This window comes from Notechis scutatus, chromosome 1 (assembly GCF_049901735.1).
Source record: "Notechis scutatus isolate UNSWTSFEM ecotype Mainland chromosome 1, rNotScu1.2, whole genome shotgun sequence".
Taxonomy (NCBI): Eukaryota; Metazoa; Chordata; class Lepidosauria; order Squamata; family Elapidae; genus Notechis; species Notechis scutatus.
In genome coordinates, this window is record NC_142009.1 from 161,466,849 (window position 1) to 161,479,786 (window position 12,938).

The 12,938-nt window shown below is 37.0% G+C and overlaps 1 protein-coding gene across 1 annotated transcript; it reads left to right on the forward strand.

Moving 5' to 3' along the window:
• Positions 1-2,500: 2,500 nt before the first annotated feature.
• On the forward strand, positions 2,501-11,698 carry HTR2A (5-hydroxytryptamine receptor 2A). The gene is made up of 4 exons (XM_026678990.2): positions 2,501-3,022; positions 7,474-7,674; positions 10,058-10,836; positions 11,603-11,698. The coding sequence occupies exons 1-4, from the start codon at positions 2,626-2,628 to the stop codon at positions 11,696-11,698; spliced, it is 1,473 nt and encodes a 490-aa protein (XP_026534775.2). The 5' UTR covers positions 2,501-2,625.
• The last annotated feature ends 1,240 nt before the right edge of the window (positions 11,699-12,938 follow it).

Here is a 12,938-nt window from a genome sequence, read left to right on the forward strand (position 1 = left end):
GCTGATAACCAGAACGTTGAATTGCACTTGAATGGAAACTGTGAGCCAATGCAACCCACATAGCAGAGGTAGAACATGGGTGAACCTAGGATCACCCAATACTGTGTGCAATGCTTCATTCTGGACCCATTGAAGCTTCTGAATAGTCTGCCTCCTGCTCCTTGAGAATATCCAGTGTGAGTCCAGATAGATGTCCAAATTGTGCACCAGCTCAGTCCAAGGAAGTATATCCAGAGTCAAGGATGGCAAATCACCACAGCCTAAAAAACTCAAAGGCACTTTGTCTTGCTCAGGTTAAGCAAAGTCAGTTTCTCACCATGCAGGCCCTCACATCCTCTAAGCACTTCACCAGTATAGCAGTAGTATCAGTTGCCTGGACAAGGGTGGGGATCTATAGCTGGGTATCATCAACGTTCTGATGATAGTGCATCCCAAGCTGTCAGATGACCTCACCCAATGGTTTCATGTAGATGTTAAAAGAGGAGAGGAAGGAGACACCAGACCCAAGGCACCACATATTGTGGGGACCTAGCGTTTGGCCTCTCTCCACAACACCAGCTGAAACTGGCCATGGAGGAAAGAGAAGAGCTACCACAAAACAGTGTCTCCTATTCCCAAACCCCCCAAAACAGTCCAGATGCATAACATGATATATGTTCTTTAAAAGTGCACAGGGCATAAAAATTATGTTTATATGAGCATGTGTGTCTTAAAATAAGCCCTTTAGAATTATTGGAGATATAGGAAAACAATTTTTGCTTTGCCCAAGTGATATCTATATTAATTTGTATACTAAGACACTAACAAAAACACTATTTAATGCCTGCGCTATCGGACATGAGCAGATCTCCACACTCCCACACCAAGTTCTTCCTGTTGGAGGATGCTGAAAGGATCTAAAGCCACCTTGTTGGGGTGATGAAGGAAAGAGGGGCGCCCTGCAGGTCACGGAGAGCACAACTCTCCTGCTGGACTCAGGACTTATTCCCTCTCCCATGACGAGGAGAAGAGGCAGCCATGATGGCTGCCCCAGAGCTGGGACAGATGAGGCAACAAAGAAATGTGCAGAAGTGGTGCAGATGAAGAGTGATTGGGGCTGGGTGAGAAAATGCCTTTTTATTTAGACCCTAACTTTAAAGAAAAAAATAAAGAGGAAAATCCAGGAAAAAAGACTCTTAGAACTATTATTCACAGCGGCAAACAACCACAGAGAGAAAAATTCTAGACTGAAAGAAAGGAACTAGGGAGAAAAGCTAAAGACCTTTTAAAACATTGAAAATTGGACTTCAGAGAAAATAAATGTTACAGTAGCTGCCCTCAGATACAGCCTGGTTAGGAGAGGAAGGCTATGTCATGCACAGGTGTCCTTCAAGAAGGATTAAGATAGACAACCTCGAGCTGAAGTTTTATGGTTGGATAGAGGTGCTCCAAGTACTTGCTTTCAATATGCTTTTTTTCAAGCAGGCCGTGTTGTTTGTAATTCAAAAAGCATGCGAATTATTTTCTATAACATCAAAATTAGCCCCCACCCACCCAGCTAACACTATTGACAGTGTAATATTTAACTTTCAATTTAGAGCTAGGATGTGACCAATTTGCAGAAAGGAATAATCTGATGTTTGCCCATTATATGCAATTCTTAGCCTTTTCTTCTTTTTCATAGAAGAACCTACTTTACTACAGGCTGCTGTTATCAAGAGCTGCTCTGCAGGATATCCTGTGGGAAATGTTATTTTTTTTAAGTATGAATGCCTAACATTGATACATATAAAACTGTAACATGTAAAAGAAAATCCAGCTCTGTTCAGTTTATTCTCCTTCTGCCTTTGCCACTTATGCAATGTCAAAAATAATGTGACGTCTTATAAAGAAACAGGACAAAAGAGAATCACTTCCATTTTTGCTAGAAACTATTTTGAACACCCTTTGGACTTTTCTTCATGCATTGTAATTTTTGGGGATGATTATCCAGAGATTATTCTTCCAACATGGTTCACCCTAAGGAGAAAAACAACAGAGGGAAGTATAAATGGAGCAGCTTTAAATGGCAAAGAAGACTTAACAGACAAGGCAACACCATACCTATAAGAGGGCAGCTGGGAAGTCTGCAAAATGCATTTGATTCATGCAAACTGGAACTAAAGAATATTGTGCTAACAAATACAATGAAGGATAAAATAAGGCACAGCATTAATCTAATTTAAGAGAATTTTCAAATACATCTAAGTGTTTTTCTTACAGCATTTTTCAGAATGATATTAAATGAACATACAGCATTTAATAACTTCCATGATAGAACAAAACAATAATTGTAACTAAAATATTTTTAATTGTTTGGGGGGAAGATCACTACGACTAAAAACATTGGAGGAGGATGGATTGTTTTTTCTTTTCCTTAACATTTTGAAATTGATTACAATCATTCAGCAAGATTCATTGTATATAATAATATCAAATTATATATGAAATTGAAAATCATACAATCATCTGAATGGCTGCTAGTTTTCTTTGTAAAATTGTATTTCCTTTTTGGCATTAATAACCAATATAGAGCTTGATTGTAATAAAACATCTGCAATTTGCATTTTCAATGCTATATACTTACCAGTTTCAGAATTTTTAGAAATGGATATTTTTTCTGAAGAAAGGTCCATAATAGAACATTCCTTACTACAATTAAGCCAAGCTAGAAAATTCAACAGAAGTATACTTACATCTGAAGAAATTAACAAGTCTTGTTTATGCAATGTGACTGCAGACTTTGATCCTATAATGAACTGTTCTTGTGAAGGGAACCTAACTACATCATTATTTCCTATTCTTTATGAGAAAAACTGGTCTGCTCTCTTAACTATTATTGTGATTATTATAACCATTTTTGGAAATATTCTAGTCATCTTGGCTGTTTCACTAGAAAAGAAGCTGCACAATGCCACAAATTATTTCCTGATGTCACTTGCAATAACTGATATGCTCTTGGGTTTTCTTGTCATGCCAATATCAATGCTAACTATATTATATGGTGAGTACCATTAACAATCTTTAATGCATATTACAAGTTACTTTAATGTAATTATAGACTCAATGAAAAGAGGTGAATCCCAGGCTTTTTAAAAAATTAGAATTGTGAACTGGAAGGTGTGGATGTCTGAAACCTTCATTCTGCACGATGCTTTCATTGTTTCTCAAATAATAGAGCACCGTTGATTACAAAAGTCGCCCTACAGTCTTCATTCTGTCCTTACAATTGTCTGAGAATTCTAGGAGTTGTAGTTCCAATGTATCCAAAAAGTACTAGATTGCCAAATATGTGTACAATTTGATGGCTTGTACTTTTAGAAAATGAAATATTTGTATTGAACTTAAAGACCAGTAAGTACATCACTGTATGTTTTAAACATGTGCAACATCTGTTGCACTTATTATTCAGATTTTATAGCTGAAGACTGCAAAATCATTAAATTTTACACTAGACTGGTAATGGGACTAAGAGCCACATCTCATCACTATGTGGGGAATCATACTTTAGGAGAAAAAAATGTGAAGATGAGAATATCCACATAGTTATGAATTAAAACAAATGACTGTTGTATATTTATACAGCTAACTCTAACAAGTTAATTTAATTAGGTGTATCATTCTGAATCTCTTTGTATACAGGTGTGTGTGGCACCATTTTCAATGTTATCACTACTTTGGATAGCCTGATAAAAAGTCATGTAGGCTTTAAAAGATCATTGCCTAACTATGATTCATTTGCCAAAGAGTTCCTCAGTAACTAAAGGATAAGAAAGTAACCTTGATATATCAAATATAAGGCGTATTTCACAAGAATTATAAATCCAGATACTTGAAGCAGAATGTAGTGGCAAGGGTCATATCTGTAAGACTGCATATGGCTTAGGAACTAATATTGTTATTTGTTTGTTTGATTGAATGTTTATTGTAATGACGAGGCAGTCGAGTTGTTTGATCATGAACAACTGAATCATGATCTTTATGGAGTATAGTCTTGTATTTATATACATTTTTAGTTATTCTCCATCATTGGTTAACTTTGGTTACTGCTTAACTTTCGTTACTGTTTAGTACAGTAATCCATACAATTAATTATCTCTAGTTAAAGTCTAACATAAGTTTACTTCCCTTCTCTAATCCTCCTTTATCCATAGATTAATGACTTTGTCTGCCTGAGTTGTATTTTCTTGGAAACATTCTTTATCTGAGGTTTGCCATCCGAGATTGGAACATTCCTGCAGTTACAACTCTACAGTTTATTAACTGAAATGTCTTGCTTGAAGCCTCCCATTGCCTTGCAAATGCTCTTCAAACAGTGCAAAAAACATTTGCAAGCCTATGGGAGGCTTCAAGCAAGGCAATTCACTGCCCAAAAGTCTCGTTGGCTTGGAAGTGTTCTTCGGCCGGATCTGGTACAGGCCTCAGTTCACAGAGAACAGACGCCTAATGTCATGCCTCCCCCCTCATTGGAGCCGGAATCCACAGAGGAGGACAAGCCGGAGCTGGGGCCGACAGACGTCGAGGGGGTGGCCTCATTGGCTTTGGAAGAATGGGGAGAGGAGCAGGACGAGGCAGCCCCGGACCCCTTGAGTTTGGGACAACTTGAGGAGGGAGGATGACCAAGAGAGGGCAGACAGTGAAGATGATAAGCGACGGAGCTCAGGCAACGAGCAAGGACCACCCCCTCCTGATCCCAGAGCATGGAGAGTAGAGAGAAGGTGGGAACAGCACAGGCCGGGGGAGGAAAGCACCCCACCCCCTTTTCACAAGACACACCTGGTGACTGAGACTTAAGGAAATGCTGTGGGGAGGGGCATTTGTCGGGAACAAACACTAAATTTGTGGAGTTTGGTGTGCTGTTGCTGGCTTATGGAGTTCGTTGTACTTCTTGCCTTATAATTGCCTTGTTCCTTTTCTTCGTTGGACTCCTTGACTTATTCCCTTGCCCCTCTGGACTTCTTGCCTTGAAGCCATTGTGCTAAAAATGTTTTGCTGGACTACTTGCAGCCAGAGGCGTGTGTGTGTGTGTGTGTGTGAATAACAGAAAGACATCTCATACATGGTAGATTTCTTAAGTGAGTTTTGCCCCATTTTACAACCTTTCTTATCACAGTTGTTAAGTGAATCAATGCAGTTAAATTAGTAACAGTTATTAAGTGAATCTGGTTCCCCAAATTGACTTGGCTTGTCAGAAGGTTGCAAAAGGTGATCATGTCACCCCAGGATACTGCAACCATCACCAGTATGAGTCAGTTGCTAAGCATCTGAATTTTGATCACAATACCATGGGGATGCTACAATGGTCGTAAATATGAAAAATGATCATAAGTCATTTTTTTCAATGTTTTGGTAACTTTGGTCACTAAAAGAACTTAAGTAAAGGACTATCTGCACATTCTTTTCAGTTCCTGTCTTCACAGTCACTATCATTCCCATTCAAAATATTAATTTCAGAATTCCATCGTTTCAAATAATTTTATTACTCTTATTTTTAATTTTGTTCAATCTACTGGATGTTCTCTGCCATGTGTATTTATGATTAGATTTATTCTTAAAACATGTAGTCAAAACCAACAGCCTTTATTCCAAGCAATGGCTCACTGTGCTCCTTCATTTTGCAATTGCTGAATAATCTAATCAGTTGGCTTGCAATCCCTCATCTTTCTCCACTCTATCCATCCCTATCACTGAGTAGAAAATTTCCCCCCCAGATTACATTCATTCATTATGTTGCACAATTTTCCTCCAAACTCATTCTTGATTTATCTATTACACTACTATTACTCATATCTGTCATCAAACTGTTGGTTTCACATACATATCCATATATGTATAACAAGTTTATACTTTCTGATATACATTTTAATCTTTTCATGTACTGAACTGACTCAAGATGCAGTTTTTTCAGTAAATGTTAGCATTCTTTAGTGTTTCCCACTTGGCTTCTAAAATCTTTCAACTGTACAGAATTTGTCATTGTAATAAAAACTGTCCAGTGTGATGTGCAAATTTAATCAACCATTCTCATACGAACTGCTAAAAAAATAAACTTCTATATAAATGGAAATAATTTTAGATGATATTCATAGATAAAATTTATTGGCTAATAAACTTAATTTGGAAAACTAAAATAAACAATTCTAGTTGTTTAGATTATAAATCAGTTTAAAATAAATATGTCATTTTAGTTGATAAAAACTGAGTCGTTTACAAGGTTTTATAGCATAAGCCGAGGCATGAGTAGAAAGCTAGGCCTAGATGAAGCTTGGAAAGAGTCTTAGTAAAGAAAATTTTACCTCAATGTACAAGGAGATAAAATTTGTATATCCCATCTTTGTCATAACAAGATCTCTCTCTCTCTCTCTCTCTCTCTCACACACACACACACACACTTTATTTTCATTAGTATTTTTATCATTTTTTATCACATAGAAGTGTTTTCACATTGGCATTTTTCGATATTCTTCCAACAATGGTACTGTCAAGAAGATGTAATGGTATTCTCTACTCCTAACATCTATGCATTTATTCAGATTCTGAGACTGACACAGTAGTGCACATCTACTTCTGAAATGTCTTATTTTTGGAGGGTGCAACTGGTTTGCCTTCTCATTAGAAACTGCTTAGATCAATCTCACTTGACAACTGTGTACTACCTTCTAAATGATCTGAACCAGGAAGTTTCCAGAATGATAGCCACATTTCAACACATTGCAATAAAAGCTGCAACCTACTTGATGTGAAGGGACTCTAGATATTTTTAGTCTCAAGTTTGAGCAATTTTTTAAATTGGATGTTTGTAATTTGTATATTTTTCAGGTCTCTTTTTCTGGTTTACAACAGTACTCTATATTTTAATAAATTAAAATTTAATTTGAATGGAACATAGCATGGTAGGGGAATTGTTGCAATAATGGCACTAGAGCAAAGGAAGCCCTAAGTATTTATCATCAGAAATATTCATTGGACTGATACTGGTGTCATCGCTTCCAATTTTACATTTCTTTAATGGTAGTTTCAATAGGCTACCTTAAAAGCTGAAAACAAATAAATTAGAAATTATATAAATACAATTAGTTTAAATATGATATCAGCACTGGATAGGGTTTGATGTGCCCCACTCCAAGATTTAAGGAGGTTTGGTGCAAACTATACAATTTAAAAGAAGTCCAAAGATGGGAGTGGGGAGTACAAAGGCAATTGTATCATTAAAATTTAGCAGATCTGCTGCCATTTCAGCCGCAGTGAAATCTAGATAACTCTGGCTTCAGAATTGGATATGGAAGCTTCAAAGAGCCTGGATGAATAAGTAGGACATGGACTGACCACTTTTAAAAATCTGTAGATGGATGAGGTAAAATATAACAACAAGAATACCTTTCATATCAGTGAAATATACTGTATATATAGCTTTCTAACTGCTGTACAGTTAATAAATACTCTCCTTGGTTACAGAATACAGGTGGCCATTGCCCAGAAATCTCTGTGCTCTGTGGATTTATTTAGATGTGCTCTTCTCTACTGCGTCCATCATGCATCTCTGTGCCATATCTCTGGATCGCTATATTGCCATTCAAAATCCCATTCATCATAGCCGGTTTAACTCCAGAACAAAGGCCTTGGCAAAAATTGCTCTTGTTTGGATGGTATCAATAGGTGAGTTGTTCAATCTTTATGTGTTATGCTATCATCAGATATTTTTACTTTATCCCAATCTCTCTCTAAAGCTGTGCATTTTCACCTGAGGTCTTTTGATGTCTTTGGTTGATGCCATATTTTCTATTGCATTTCATTGCTTTTTATTACTATTAATCCCATTTGGGCAATAAAAAATGTTTTCACTTCCATGCCATGCCAAAATAATTCAATTTGAACTAAATTGTCAATATTTTACATTGATTCCCCCCCCCCCCCAAGGATTTAGTTTAAAAGCTCATGTGCTGCTACTGCTGTTTTAATTCAAATTGAGTCTTCCCTTCAAAATACACTTGTTCATAAAGTGAAATGCAAATCTAAATAGATACAAAACAATTTATCAGGAAAGTAATTTGTAAATTCACCCCAGGCCAGTAGCTTTATTATCCAAAGAACTTTTCACATGAAACAACACTGCTCAACACTGCTCCACAGTAGTAAGTCAATTTTGCTGCATGGAACGATGGTTGGAACATGAAAGACTAATTCCCATATCAGTTAAACATTTGGGAGTCTTCTTATTGCTTTCTGCTGTAAGCATATGGTTAATCATAACCATCAATGAAGACATAAAATTTCTTTTTGGGGAACATTTTTAGTTAGCATGTCCTTTCAGAAGGATACAAGGAGACCCAGAAAACAAACAACAACAAAAACCCACAGAAGTAATACAAGAAGAAAAAGAGGGTTAATTGCAGAGGTATAACTTTGAGAGAAAATTGCAATAACTGTTGTTAGTTTATTCATTAAGTGATGTTTTCCTGAAGATGCAGTTTTGCGTGCTTGATTGGCATGTGCATTAATGCAGAGCACTAGAACATTGTCTTTCTCTCTAGCTGTGTCCTGCATAGATAGCATTGTTTCCTTTTGCTATATATATAGAATGCATGGAAATAAAATATGTGCAAAACCAAAATAGCCCAGAAGAGTAGGCATTGATCATTCACAGCAGACATAATTAATAGTGAATGAAATATGTACAGTTTGAGCATACAGCATTGAAGGACAGCTTTGTTCTGTTTTTGATGGAGAGAGTGTTAAAAGAAAGTCTTAGATCTTAAAAAGAAAGTAAGGAATGGAAGAAACAACTGAGCTTTTAAAAAATGTAGTCACCACATCCCAAAGTGATAATTTTTATGTAATCAAAATAGTTTGCTGATAGGAAGATATGATCTTCCTCTTCCCACTGATCTCAACTGCGGAAGGAGGAGATGCTTTGTCTCCAAGTGTATATATGCTGGCAAACATATATGCATGGTTCCTAAGGTACACCAGCATTATTTCTGTGTTCTGTGTGAGAATGCATTAGGACAACAATATAGTACAGGTAGTCCTTGCTTAATGAAGGTAAATGTGACTAGCAGTTTCATTGCTGAGCAGAGTGTTCGGAAAGCACAATGTCATATGACCGCATCAGCTTACAATGACAGTTGCAGCCTTTTCAGTTGCTGTTGTTAAGTAATCCTGTGCAATCAGTGTTCCAGAATTATGGGATCTCTGTTTGTGACTTCCCGCCAGCTTCCCAAACATTTTGCTTGTGGGAAAGCAGCTGGGAAGTTTAAAAATGGTGACCATGGGATGTCATGACCATCGTAATTGTGAGCTGGGTGCCAAGCACCCAACTCATGATCATACAAATTTGGGGATGCTGCAATTGGCTGCAACTACAAGGAATGGCTATTAGTTTCACCCCATTCAGCAGCATCATAACTTTAAATGGTTGCTGAATGAATGTCATTGAATGAGTGCTGCCTATATTATTAAACCTGCCAAACAGGAAAATCTTATGGTTGTTCCCCCCCCCCCCGCAACAAAAGCTAATGAACTAATAAACATTCACATTTCTGAATTGAAATTCTAACATGTAACATTGGTGTTGCTGGGGACTTTTGAATTCAGCAATTTGTTCAAGTGGTTTTCCAATCTGTCCTTGTAGAGTTTACACCAGAGGTCCCCAAACTTAGCAACTTTAAGATTTGTGGACTTCAATTCCCAGAATTCTCCAGCCAGCTGCTGGCTGGAGAATTCTGGAAGTTGAAGGCCACAAGTCTTAGTTGCCAAGTTTGGAGACCTCTGGTTTACACACAGTGCTTGTAGCTACTACCAAAGCCAAAACCTTTCACTTCTATTTGTAAGATGGTACATTTGTTTCTTGCTTCTACCAAATAAGCTGTGACAAACTTCAAAGAAGCAAATTCACGCTCTGCAGGGATGGTCTGATCTTTATGTCCAGGAATGTTATTGGGAATGAGTGGGCACCCATCGTAGTACATCACAGAATGACATATTTTTTAAAAGTGAAAATGACAGTACTTATCTTTTTTTTTTTTAACTAAACATATAGGTATTTCAATGCCAATTCCTATATTTGGATTCCGCGATGATTCTAAAGTTTTCAAGAATGGAAGTTGCGCTCTTGTGGATGAGAAGTTTGTTTTAATTGGTTCTTTTGTAGCATTTTTTATTCCACTTACTATCATGGTGATCACCTATTTTTTAACTATAAAATCCCTTCAAAAAGAAGCCACATTATGCATGAATGATCTTGATTCAAAAGCTAAGTTTGGCTCATTCAGGTTTTTTCCTCAAAGTTCTCTTTCTTTGAAGAAACATTCTATACACTCTCTGAACAAAGAATCAGGAACTTTTAGGAGGAGAAAGATGCAATCAATAAGTAATGAACAGAAAGCATCCAAGGTACTTGGAATTGTCTTTTTCCTGTTTGTGGTAATGTGGTGTCCTTTTTTCATCACAAATATAATGGTAGCTTTTTGCAAAGAGGTGTGTGATAAAGATGTAATTGAGGATCTGCTTAACATTTTTGTTTGGATTGGCTACCTTTCTTCAGCAGTCAACCCGCTTATATATACATTATTCAGTAAAACCTACCGATCCGCTTTTGTACGTTACATCCAATGTCACTACCAAGAGAAAAAGAAACCTCTGCAGTTATTCTTAATGGACACTATCCCTACTGTAGTGTACAACTCACATCAGATAACACAAATGAAAAGCTTTAGAAAGGAATCTAAGTTGATGGCTAAAGACTATTCTACAGGGACATCTGAAATACATGATCTGGAGGAAACCTTAAAGAACAAAGTCAGCAACATGAATGAAAAGGTTAGCTACTTGTGACTCTGGTACAAGACCATTCTCTTTATATTGTATATTCTGCAAGCTGGAGAAAGCTGACCTGAAAAAATAGTATGCAACTTTGCTTGGAATTTGCAAGACAGTGCTTCACTACCAAAGATTTATCTCTCGCTTTTCTCAATGCTGGAAACAGGAATGTATAGGAGTGTGAATACAGCTCCTCCTATCTGTGACTCATTAAAGTCACTCATTGCAATTGTTTCCAGGACCATGTAGCACTCACTTAATGACAGTAACTGGAGATGGAATTTGTGTGGCTATGCAACATGGCCGTAAAATGTAATGTCATGTAATGTTAGATTTGGAAAATGAGAGCAATACAATGTAAATTTTTGATTTAATTATACCAAATACATTTTATATCAAACCAGTGGTGGGATTACATTTTTTTTACTACCAGTTCTGTGGGCGTGGCTTGTTGGGTGTGGCAGGGGAAGGATACTGTAAAATCTCCAGTCAGAGGTGGTATTTGCTGGTTCTCTGAACTATTCAAAATTTCCACTACCGTTCTCCAGAACTGGTCAGAACCTGCTGAATACCACCTCTGTATCAAACTAATTAACAGATAAATATAGGAAATATAACAGTAGACGTAATATGAAATACGTTATAAACAGAAGTCAAATAAATTGATTGCTAAAAGATGTTTTCCTTGCCTTTTTGCTGAAAAGAAAAAATAATTCAAATGCTAATAAAAACAACATATTCAGGTCCACTGCTTCAAATTAAGTAGCAATTTCTTCTTTTGCCGACTTTGAACTACTATGACTCATTACACAGGTCCTCCGCAAGTTACAACCACAATTGGAACCAGAATTTCCACTGCTGAGCAACAGAGTTGTTACGTGAATTGTGCCTGATTTAATGACATATACCAACCTAGCCAAGCAATTACAGCAATTTTTCATTCATTTTGTTGCGCACCTGCAGAAAATAGGGCTAATGGTTTAACTACATTTTATTTTATCAGATAAACTCCTTGCACTTTAGAAAATTGAGTCTTTATTCTCAATTATACCAATAATGAAACTGAATTTGGTTGATTACTGTGTGCAGTGTGATTACAGCCATAGTGTTAAGAGGACATCCCATACACATCTATGACTCTATGATTCTACATTCCATAGATATCTTCATGAGAATTTAACACCTTTTCTGCAGGGCTATCTACTGGTAGATCTTCTAAATGTAAACTGCGCATAGAATAATGATATTGGTTTTTCACTTTATTTTATATAGATCTGAGAATCCCAGAGGGGAAAGACATTACTTAGAATGCATATGAATATAAAGGTTCCTCTCTTTTTCCTTGTACATGTTGCTGTATTATTTCTAACTTCAAGAGGCAAAGTTTCAATAGCTACAAGAAAAAACAAACCCGCCTTTTAAATACGTGCTACAATAATCTTATTATAGTCTGAAATATTAAAGAGATTGACTTTTGGGATAACATGAGCTTCATCTTGTATACTACCACAATTCTCTATTACAAATACTCCCAAAGATACCAAACTGATGTTTTAGTATGCACAATTTTTTTAAGAGATCAAACTCACATTTATTGGCAACTGTAGCAGACTGGCAAAATAGCGGGGCTGGTAACCCCACAATCACCTCTGTGTACAGTGTCAAGTGATATGAAACCTTCAGACACCTACAGCCTCCTCTTGGTAATTTGGCACCTTTATCTTTTTTTCTTGTTTGGCCATGTGCCAAACAAAACCACCCTGGGTGTTCAACTGTGTCAGACCTGCCTCAGCTAGGTCTGCTGGAAAGAAAGACCCTCAACTCCATTTGGTTGAAGCGATAACTTCTTTTACAAAAGGATTAGTGGTTACAATGAAAGTAGGCTAGAACTAAAGTTCCCACACAAAGTGTTCCCCTTTCTCCCTGGCCCTCTCCCCTTGTCTAGTTTGTCTTCGTCCAATGATGTGCTGCATATGTGTTTTTGGGAACTATTCAGATGTTTGGAGCCACTTGGTGCAGTTCACATTCCTTCCTCAGGCTTTGCAGCCTTGAAAACTGGAATAGGCTGACTGGCACACCTCTGGCTTCTGTCAACCTGTCAC